The 12,074-nt window shown below is 35.1% G+C and overlaps 2 protein-coding genes across 2 annotated transcripts; both read right to left on the bottom strand.

Moving 5' to 3' along the window:
- Positions 1 to 230: 230 nt before the first annotated feature.
- On the bottom strand, positions 231 to 1,791 carry LOAG_00704 (hypothetical protein). Its single transcript, XM_003136244.2, has 3 exons — positions 1,645 to 1,791; positions 1,024 to 1,281; positions 231 to 905 (listed from the first exon to the last, which is right to left on the bottom strand). The coding sequence occupies exons 1-3, from the start codon at positions 1,780 to 1,782 to the stop codon at positions 474 to 476; spliced, it is 828 nt and encodes a 275-aa protein (XP_003136292.1). The 5' UTR covers positions 1,783 to 1,791; the 3' UTR covers positions 231 to 473.
- A 1,672-nt stretch (positions 1,792 to 3,463) lies between these two features.
- Positions 3,464 to 10,357, bottom strand: LOAG_00705 (hypothetical protein; the record flags this gene model as incomplete). Its single annotated transcript, XM_003136245.1, has 10 exons — positions 3,464 to 3,879; positions 4,889 to 5,081; positions 6,203 to 6,517; positions 6,626 to 6,821; positions 7,125 to 7,396; positions 7,672 to 7,965; positions 8,184 to 8,354; positions 9,280 to 9,444; positions 9,942 to 10,037; positions 10,319 to 10,357. The coding sequence occupies 10 exons, from the start codon at positions 10,355 to 10,357 to the stop codon at positions 3,464 to 3,466; spliced, it is 2,157 nt and encodes a 718-aa protein (XP_003136293.1).
- Between the last annotated feature and the right edge of the window lie 1,717 nt (positions 10,358 to 12,074).

Here is a 12,074-nt window from a genome sequence, read left to right on the forward strand (position 1 = left end):
TTTAATTCAGTTCTTGAACGGTGACTTGCCATTTCCACAAATATTTGGACGAGGTCAGCAGTAAATATGTGATTTCCGCTCAAAATAAAGGACGGATCTCGCCCGTTCATTCTACACCGAGTGAACTTTGCCTGATTACATACAACATGTCGCCAGAAAGGATGCATTAGAAAACTGAAATCACTTGACAGAAACAACACCTGGAGAATATGTAGAAACTGATACTAGCTGTGGGGATAATTTATAGAATGATTTGCAACCTTATATAAAGTTATGCGAACAATAAAATCCTTGAAAATAAGAAATTTAAGGGCACAACGTTTTGTCGTGACTTGTCACGTCTCAAGTTTTGTTCTCATGTTTTACGAGACATCAATCAAAGTATTGATGGGAAGGAATGAACGAAGTTCGTATGACTATTCTTATCACTGCCTAGCAAACAAATTCTGCTAGTGAATTACAATTCAACGGATTTAATTCTGTCGTGCCAATGCTGGATTAAACTGTGAATTATATTTCGCAACACTTCGCTCCTTTTGTTGTTTATTGCTTTCTGAAGGCATCAATAGATTGGTTAAACGCTTCCGTTCTTTTTCCTCTCTATCCAGGCGTTCCTGTCTTAGCCTTTCCAACTTCTGCTTCTTTGAAACTTCTTCCAAATTCGATGACTTTTCTTCACCTGACGATATTTCCACTAAACCATAATCACGAAGTCTGCTTTTCTTCTTGCGCTTTTTATAACAAATTTCCTTATTCCTATATCTTCTTTTATGCTGTTTTTTCTCTACTTTCCCACAGGGACTTCCAACGCGTTTGCTAAACATTCCAACAGCAGATGCTCGATTTTCCGATTTTCTGAGCTCACTTTCCTTCTTTGTTGGAACTTTTTCATACCACGGCTTCTCCTGAAAATCCCAAATACAGCAGAAAAAATCCAAGATGCACAGTAAGAGAGAAAAAAATTGGAAAGTAGACGTAATTACTTTGAAGAAATTGTGTTGACCTGAAGTTTAAAAAACGAACTTTCGTTAACTCACTGGAACCTTGTCCAAGGTATTGCAATATGCCAACTTTCTTTTCATATTCTTCCTGTTCCTTCTTCTTCTCTAGTTCATAATCTCGATTTCCTATGCCAAAATTCTTCTGGTACTCTGCTTCTAGATCAGCGAAAAGATTGATATGACTGGGATTGGTAAACTGCGCGTTATTGTCATCAATTCCACTTCCTCCACCTCTATATATTGTCTCCATTGTTCCCGCATTTTGACGCAGTAGATTTATCTAAAACGTTTGACAACTGTAAGCTTATCGATGGAACTACAAAACAAAAAATTGAAAAGATATAAAATGAAAGCCAGATTTGGTTGACACTTCATTGCTGCTTGATATTTCATGTACTGTTCATCACTGCTGCGCAGCTTAAAATTTACAGCTTTTATCCGTCAGCGAATATTCAGAAGTAATACCGAATATTCAGAAGAATAATATTCAGAAGTAAGACATAACTGTTTATGCGACATTCCTCAAAAATGATGATATCCCTAAAGAGGTGTAGCTTCGCGTAACATCTTGTCTACTATGTAAAAGCTTCTGAATCTTAAATTCCCACTCGAGATGTTTGCTCTTTTGTAAAAGAAACCTAACTTTATATTCTTGCTCTGCAAGCTGAGCTCTTTTCGCCACCCTCGCTTCTTCTTCCCGAGCCCTTTTCTGATCACGGCGTACACGTGCAACATTCTCCTTTGTACGTACATGCCACTTCTTTTTAGGTAATATATTCATTTTCTGCAAAAAACTTCCGAATTTGAAAGAAGCAATTTGATATCTAACGCAATTCACGTCATTTTCCCCGAAAGCCACTATACGTCGTCCTCTCCCTGCTTTTTCAATACATAATTCGAAGCACTTCACCGATCCTATAGCAAGATCATGCTGCAGTGGCACGAGCATTCACTAGAACTCGTGGATCAGATGAAACAAATCAAATTTCGCGGCTGTACCTTCCTAACAATGTAACGATAACTCCTTAGAGCACAACATTGCTAGCTTTTTCCCCTATGTCCGATGGTAAAACAAAAATCATCGAACATAAAAGACAAGAATTCATCTGGCTTCTAAAATGAACAAAACAATCACGTCCATCCCTATATTCTATCGGCACAAGACACTTCACAAGTAAACATTGATTTGCAATTCAACAGTAGCCTCTTATGAGGTACGACACACAACATTTTATTAAAATTTAGGAAAGTGATATTTAAAGCAATCTATAAATATGGTAAATTTTCACAATCATTTTTCATTTCACATAGAGATTGGAGGCACCGATATGTGCGTTTGCCAGCACAGTATCTCGACACACATACTGTAGCTGACCTGCAATACTGTAGCACCAAATCACCATAATTAACTTATAGTAAAAAAACATACACCGTGAAGATATCCTCGGGTATTAGATACACTAGCTCAATAAATAAAGCTTGGTAAACAAGATATTTATGTACAAACTAAAAGTTCATTCGTCCAGTGATCAATCTCTTTGCAAGTAGTGCAGAGAGATATTCCTGAAACATGGTATACAGCGAATAATTTACTGTTTAAATTTCCAACATGAGACGTTAAACAAAACCAATATTCATTTGTTCCATGCATATGTTTCCGCACTTGTCAACAAAAGCTTTTTGAATTGTAATTCTACTAAAGCATACTGACCCATCTGAAAGGCGATATGTAAGTAAATAGCAATGTACCAATTTTGTTGGAGAAAAGAGCAAAGATGACATTCATTTACTTTGACCTCCTAATATCTTAGATAAAAGTTCATTGTTCGAGGAGAAATACACAGAAGCTTACTGGTATGAAGGTACAACATTCTACCACAATGTTATTAGTAACTGGAACAAATAAGTTAGATGAAAACAAGGCGATTTAGAAGTTATCACAGAAAGTAACAGCAACAATAAGAAAATCTTATATAAAGTCGTTGTAGGAAACGAAATTGAATTTAACATTTTAGAACTGGATTCATTCTGAATTTGAAATTGATTCAGTAAAAATATACATGACAATTAATTTCTAGAAAAATTGTAAACTCTTCTCGCCCTCACCATTTTTGCACAAAATTCATAAAATCAAACAATAAAGGTAAGCTAGTAAATGATAGCTTATTGACACAGAAGTAACAGGAAACTTCAAAATGTGATGCATTGAGTGTAAATCCACGAAACGGTGCAAGACCTAACCACATAGAGAATCTGACGTCCCAGATATTCAGATAAAGTTTAGGAATTCTGAATCATAAAAATCTTTAAAAAGAAAAACCTGAAAGAAAATAAATCCCTTTAAAAGAGCTCACATATACAAAATAATCCCCTTGTTCCGGTTCAGATCAGAACTGAACATAATGTCATTTTAAAAATTCTCATAATTGTTGATTCTTCAATAATATATATTCGTTAACACTTCAAAATGAATTTGAATTCAGTGAAGCAATAAATGTTTGACAAATCGCAAGAGAAGGAGATGGAACATGCAGATGATGTTTCGTTTCTTCGAATACTTTTTCACGATGCTGCAGTGGTCGCGCACAATCTTGCTGGGATAACCGATATGCTCGGGACGCATTTACAACAGTATCACGAACTAGGTGTGGTAGCATACATATATGGATATGAGCTCCGTCAAAAAGCGGTCCAAACTCGAGAGGTCGCTGAGTTTCGATTCTAACCCGAAATAAGTAAGGTGACATTCGATAGAGGACGATAAGTACATCACAAAATCGTGTCGCAATGGTGTCACGACGATAAGGGCGATCGTTTTCACTCCATACTACGTGCACTTCATCGTTACCCAAATGTTTCAATTTATGTGTAATATCACCTAAAATTTTTTTTTCATTTGAAATCTAAAACGATAGCCAAATTATATACATAAACAAGATAATTGTCCATTCATTTTTTTTGTTTCGCACTCTCTAATGACTATTTCTGTCGGATTACCGAAAGTAAAGTTACGTTCAAATAAAATTTCCACGGTATCTACCGAACAGGACGATAAAATCCTGTAAGTGAAATTAGGACAATGAGGAAGATATAAGCTCACAATGGTGGACTCACAGAATCTCAGTACCTATTCGTGGCTGCACAATGGACCATGGTAACAAGCAGTCGTACTTCCAGGATAACTTCGGTGGAGCTTAGCAAATCCCCTTCCCAAATCCTAAGTATATATATATATACGGGGAAAATTCTAGAGTTTTTACAGTCAAGCAGACTACAACGTCCTTTTCTGTCCGTCACCATCAAACAACAAGCGATAATTCATTTATTTCACGCTAAATACATACCCTGTAGCATATCCCCAACTAACGAAGGATGAACTCTTATTATCTCAATCATCACGCAACCTGTCAACAAACAATAACCAATTATTATCGAAGGCAACAAGGACATTGTTAACTGATTATATTCCTTGTTTATGGTATAACTCATTCATCACTGTTTACCAATTTATCGCGTACTATACACTGTATATTTTTTTTGCTGTTATTAAGTAGTAAAATTGTTCAAGAACAATTTTACATCCCGAATAAACCTATATCGTTGACGAACGAACTCAACAAATTAATTTTTCCAACAGCTTCTTCGCTTATATCCGGGAAAAGCTGGATTCATCCACACAACGGTCCCCTAAAAAATGGGCCACTGCTAGCCGTCAAACCCACTGTTATCACGATTGCTTACAGTCTCTTACAAATATGATTTACAGCATTTCGACACTTTACAGTTCGCTCTGCATTGCACACCACAAAATATCCTGCTGCAATGAGAGCCTACGATAGAATTTGTGAGAAAAACTTGTAAATGCTCCAAGTGAATGAGAAACGAACCATCGAGCATAGTGCTGACATGAAAAATAATTTCCGTATCAGCGGATGCATAATACGGAGCAGTTACGCCGCTTGGTAGGCCTCCATTATACCCATAGTGCTGACGACCTATTTGTACTTGCCAACCCAGGCGTAAGATGAACTCATTGAATGCAACTGAACCATAATTATTGGAAAGTACTGAGACTTTGTCCTGAAAAAGCAATAATTAGAAATCGCTTCCAACTTCACAACTGAATCAAAACTTTCGATATGTTTCTTGAAATTGTCCCATATTTCCATAGAAAGAATGTATACTTTTTTCTGTGAGAAAACATATAAACTTAAAATGAGATTAATATTTAATACTCCGTGTATGCTATGTGATTCGAATATTTGGCTAAATGAATAAATTCAGAATTCAAATATTTTGTCAAAGTTTGATCACACATTTAAAAAATAAAATCCAAGTTAAAGTGCCTCCTTGTGTCAGAAAAACTCCGAAAATCATAACGCGAATTTTCTGTCGAATTACCGAAATTTAAGCTATATTCAAATAAATTTTCCAACAAACGGGGTGACAAAATCTTGCAAGTAAAATTAAAGCAATGAAGAGGATATATGCTACCAATGGACAGCGTAAAACAAAAACTCAGTATCTACACCGTGGACAATGATATACATTGTGCCTACACAACGGACAATGGCAAAGGCTAGTCATACCTCCATGATAATCCTGATGGAGCTTATAAAACTCCTCCCTAATCCTTATATATATATATATATAAATATATATATATATATATATATATATATAGATAAAGATATATAAATCCCGAGACAGTTTCTTACAACCGAGCAGACGATAGACCCTCTTCGCTTATTCTCCACAACTGAACCACAAACGACGACATCTTCGCATATCCGCCACCATTGGACAACAAACTACGATATTCTTCTATTCGCTAAATACATTTCCCGTAACATATTCCCAACTCAATGACCTATCAACTTACCGACAGTCAAATTATTGGTCCAAGGCAACGACAAGGAGTTTGTTAGTTGATCACATTATTTGTTTTTGTATAACTCATTTATCATTGCTTAACAATTCATCGTGTAATATATATATATATATATATTTTACACCTTTTTTTTTGTTAACTAGTAATATTGTGCAAGAACAGTATTACATCCCGAATAAATCTGTATCGCCGAGAAACGAATTCAACAGGAAAACAATTTCCCAACACCTTGGTAAAATATGTTTCGAGTTCGATGAAGTTTACTTAAAAAATAAGTTTGTCAAGAAAATTTGGATCTTATCAAACTTACTTCCTGTCCCTTAGCAACATAGATAACAGCCACTTTATGCACCTCCCGTGAATAAGTATGGTCGAGATGTCGTATATCGCGATTGAAACTGGGTGAGATCTGTCGTGTACCCGGGAATAACCGTAAATCAGCAGCGAGAGTGCGCCACAATACATATTTTCCTTCAACTGATGCCCGTGTTGAACATTTAGTTGTTTTTAGATGACGCGAGGCAAGTACATTAGTTGTTAAGCGTCTATTCTGTTGAATGAAGAAATACATTTCGTTACATTCAATTGGGTCCGCTTGCAGTATTCGTGGTAATTGTGGCAACTTCTGGAAGAAATATGAATGGATTTTTTCGGAAGCACATTACTCAATAATTTACTATAAAATGAAGCAAGCAGCACAAAGGCAACTAGTTGGTAGATTTATGGAACGTACTTCGAAGGGATCTTCAACTGCTCCTTTAAAGTTGGTCATTTCTAATGCCACCTTCTTCGGTCGTAAAGCTAATTTTCGTAGCCAATTATTAACGCAATTCATTTGACGCCTAACCATACGTTCCCGCGCAAAACACCAGCAATGTTTCCCAACTGGCGTTCGACTAGTCACGCGTACGCTACTATCCACATCAACACTGAAGCGATAACAGTACAAAACTTCTTTGATATGAACCATTTATTAAACCTGAAATTCCCATACACGGTCTTGCCCAAACTCTGCCTTATTAAAGTCAACTTTCAAGGTTAATAAATTAATTAAGACAAATTCTCATCAGCAACAACCGCTTAAAGTGAACAGGGAATCCGGATTTGTTGTCTTTATAATCGGTATTAAGTCATGTTCTCCCAGTGTAAAACTTCTAATACAGAAATTAGAATAAAATACAAAGAAGTACAGTCAGATTTATAATAATTTCATCTTGATTTGTAAAAATAACCTTAGAATGGCTCTTCCCTGGTCAAAAAAAATACGCCCCGCTGTCAATGAATCATGTTGAGAATTTCCAGTACTATTTTCCAGTGAATTACAATGGGCTGAAGTAAATGACGGTAATGGAAATTGCTGATAATAAGTAAGCAAGAATCCTTCCAAACAAAGCCTTCTATCATTCAACACCCGTTCCAGCAACGATCGTCTAAGTTGACAATCCATTAAGCTAGCTGATACGCTTTGCCACAGAATCTCACCAGCTAAGCTGTCATCCTTCACCTCAAAATAGTAATAGAAGTTAAGTTTTTGATTTGAAATATCTTAACACTTTGTAATAATAAAATGAAATGAGTTGAAGCAATGAAAACCAAAAACCCGTTGAACTAAGCCAATTTACATGTACCAGAATGATAATTACAACAATCTGGCAAGTAAATTTGGTTTTTATGTGTTGTTAGAAAGGATAATAACAGAATTTTATTCCCTAATGACAACATATATGAAAACTATCAAGTACACATCTTTCCTATAAGAAGGAAAACGAATAAACATACGGAATCGAGTGCCCGCTCCAAGACAGTAACTAATTTGTCGCGTAAGCCGAGCTGTTTCAACTGATTCAAATCGGCACAGAACATATGAAGCAAACTGGCAGAAGTTTTCAGAGTACAAATACGATTCATCACTTCGGTCATCAGCTTAGTGTCAGCCCGCTCGATGATTAGCAGTGCCAAGGCATGCAATGCCAATGAGTAAGATTGCAGAGGCACTTCATTCGAATTTAATGCTAACAGATTGAGTAACAGCGTCTCACCCACAGCGTGATCGGGAGAAAGAAGTGCGGCCACCTACAACTACTGCCACCATTTCTTCATATTAAAAAGGATAGCTAAAAAGCTGTGTGAGGCGAACTCGGTGTGCTCCTTAGTCAACTACAGTGGAAATCTACTGCAAAACGAATTAAAAGATAAAAAAGTTCAAGCATGTTCCGTAATGTTTAGCTCTCCTAGCCACTATGCTAATAAAAAGCAATTGACTGTGGTAATTTCAAAATTCCGCAACTAACCTGTACACTTCTTGGTGAAAAATTGGATTGCCTGATAAGCTGGGTAAGTGAACTGAGAGCTGGACGTGCCAATACGGTAAGATAATCCTTGGACATGAATGGCATGTATTCCAGGACGACAGCAAAACGTTCGGAAGCAATCCCTCTAGCCAATGCAAGTAGAATGTGAGCCTGGAATTACGCATTTCAAAATAGCCGAGAAATTGTCAAAAAATTCAGAGAAAATTCATAAATTCAACAGTGTAGGACAATAACGCTAGAAAAGGGAAAAAATTAAAGGAAATTGAGGAAAGAAAAAAAATGGAAGGAAAAACATCTAGACATACCAAAGAAAACCAATGTTCAGAAAAATCAGTGTTTCCTGTTTCTTATATCTTAAATTTCTACGATACTCTAATAAAATACCGAGGGTTGTATGGTAGTAGGACTGACTGTTAAGTAAAAGTATTTGAGCCAAAAAGTTTAAAATGTCTTAATGTTCACATAATTTCAAATACAGAACCTAATTTTTCTTTTTTTTTGGACGGTATAACGTATCAGCTAAATTTGGCAGAAGCAATCAAAACTGGCATATCAATTACGAAATCGAACAATGCCATGACCTTTTCACTTCACTAATCTGTCTTACAAATAGGTTTGTTAAGGTGTCATTGTCTTTCTATATACTCATTAGTGAACCAAACAGTGACCACTGAAAATAAGCGTCACTTTGCAACGATATAACGATACAACAGTAAAAATTCACTTTTGGTCTTATGTTTTTTTTTTTTGGTTCTTGGTATCTGCCTCGCAAATTGATGGACTTTTTCTCTTCAATGGAAATTAAATATAAAGTGAATAAAGCAACATGTTAAGTTTTGAGTACCAAATAAAATAACTGTCGGGAAAAAATCCATCCTTGGAGTATTAATTACTAAGAAAAAGAAGTCCGTGAAATGATAATTGTCCATGACTTATGTAAAAAAAAGACAAAAAAGCCTAAATAATAGAGAAATAATATTTTTGCAGGTGAGGATGTGTATTTCTAAAGCCTAAAATGAACATGGACATTAGTTTATTTTCTAAACTTAAATGAAATTATAATGAACTAACTGACCTCAACAAGAGGTGGAGGATTGATAGTTGAAAGAACAGCAAAGTACGCGGGCAAACAATGAGCCTGCCCGGATGGCGGAAGAAGTAACAGCCGAGTACAAATCCAGTGTATCAATGCATCAGTACCACTTAGCCGAAATAAAGTGCTAATGGTTTTTGAAATAGTCTGGAAAATCAAACAAATATATTATCGATACCAAGAGCTACACAGAACTAAATTATGCTTTATACAGAACAACGTGAATAACACAGGCTAATCATATTGGACTAAAATAAGACACTGTCTGAATTAAATCAGATTAAACGAAATTTAATCATTAAATTTAATTCACGTATCCGTAAAACAACGTAAAATTTTGCTCCGGTAAAATGAATTCCTTAATATATTTGAAATCATAATTGATTGTCTGGTTTCGTAGAAAATTTTAAAAGGATAGACGAGTACTGCACAAAAACATAGCTGTGGCATGTTGCAAGATTTGCGCTGATTAAGACTTATTTGATTTAGGAAAACAAACCCAAATAGCACACTCTACAGCCGAATGGAAATGAAATGACATATTTCAGCTCTACAGAAATAATGAAATGACACATTTTAGCTCTCCAAAAATACTAATGCTCAATTTCATCAAACATAATTAAAGTTTTGGGAAAGCAAGTGACCTGAACAGCAAGATATGAGTGGGAAGCATGCAATGGAGAGACCAAATTAACAATTCGCATCCATACCCTCAACCAAACCACTGCGTCACCTGTCGACTGCAAAATTCATACAATTAATTCTAGTTCACAGCCAAAAAATTTGCATAAAAATGAATTAAACAGACTTTTAAACAAAATCCACTGAATTTTTTTGAAATTTTTACATGTAACAAAAGAGCGTCTACTAGTAATATTTTTTTGGTAACAAAATAATTGTCAATCCTGTATTGAGTAGCATGAAATCACCACATAAACATGCTAATTTACAACAAATAAGTAATGATGCCGGTAAAATGAAGGAACTGAAATTTATCAAGGAACGATTTCAATGCTTACACTTGCAGCTTGATTTCCATCGCATTTAAATACTCAGCCATTCCAACTAAATTACAGCACAAAGAAATAATGAGTTAAGGAAACAGAACTGCTAGTGCATAGAGAAATCAATTTCATTCAAAACCAATCATAGCCATTTAAACGTTGCAAAAAAAAAAAAGATAAACGGCATAGTTAATTTCATTTTTGTATAATTTAATATACGTGAATAGTCCAGCTTAACTGATATTACACATTTATTTTAATTAGAAAGATATATAAAAATGTAAAAGAGAAAATCTGATATCCTAATTCCCGATGGCTCTCATGGCATCATTGCAGTTTTAGATCAGAAACTTTTTACGCTTCAACTTTCTATATTTAATGGATATAACACGTTTAATACAAAATAGTGACAAGTGGATTACTTCTGTTTGCAACGCTAACAACATCTTGGCAATATTATCAGTCAAGCTCTATCGAACACTGTATCAGAAGTATTCGAAAAAAGACCTGTTTTTAACAGATTTTTACCAGATCATAATTTTTTTTACCGATCAATAAAAGTGATATGTTATCTGCTAGCTTCATCATAATTCTATTTCTTGTTACTTCCAGTAATCTCTTTGAATCAGTATTTTTAGTATTTACATAAACTCAGTCGCTCAAAACCCCGAAACAAAATCCAGTAGTTACCAAAGTCATCGAAATACCACTCTAAGATAAGCAAAAAAGCAGCAGTTAATGATACGTACTCCGGATTGTTTTACTTCTGGCTCTTTTTGATTAGATCAATAACCCTTGCCAAGGGTTTATTTTCCATCGAGATTGCAAGTTGTGATTAAACGCGATATTCCTACCGTACTGTAGATAAGGATTAAAAAAAAAAAACAACAACACTAAGCGAAAGAAAACTGCGTCTGAATAAACGACGTACCATGAATCGTTATTGTGGCTGCAGTGAATTATAATCTTACGAAGTAACGATTATCGTTTTACTTGAAAAAATAAATTTCTAGATATAAAAAGGACTTGGAATTTGATATATATAAGAGAAGTTCCAAATTCCCACGGCAATAAGGAACGGAACATTTAAACAGGCATGAAAATGAGCTCGATTGTGAGGTGCAAAACACGAAAACAGCTAATTCATGACTGAATGGCTCTTCGATATTTGCTTCATAGATACATTATCAAACCATTCAGCAACAATATTTACAGTCGTACTAATTTGACGCTCTACATTTCTTTAAGTAGCAATTGAATCTGAAGAAAAAATCTGTAAAGGAATAAAAATAGACCATGTTACCTGGAACATCTTTCAATCAAAAAGTAACAGTTAATGCGCTCAATTTAAAAGCAAAATCTTGAACGCGATACAATCATTCAATACTTTTCGTGTATTGAACAGCGAAGAAATAGCATAACTTTGGATACTTGAAAATAGGACTAAAATGTGTTTCAAATTTAAACACTCTCTTGTTCGAAACCTTTGAAAGATGAATTACACAGGAAGTAGTAATAGCCCAGGAAAATTGGGAGAGTGAATGAAAGTGGAAGAGTGAGTGGCGGTAATGGAGCTTAGACAAGGATGGGAGAGTAGAGGTAATATGAAGAGATAGACAAACAATAATTACTGCTGAAATTTCCAAATTCACTTTTCCAAAGAAAAATAGCCATTAAAAATATGACTGCAATAGAACCCTTCATTGTTTTACAGAAAAAAACAAATCGAAACAGATATCAAAACAATAATAGTGATGAATGATAACGAGCGGT

Source organism: Loa loa, assembly GCF_000183805.2.
Source record: "Loa loa unplaced genomic scaffold supercont3.12, whole genome shotgun sequence".
Lineage (NCBI taxonomy): Eukaryota > Metazoa > Nematoda > Chromadorea > Rhabditida > Onchocercidae > Loa > Loa loa.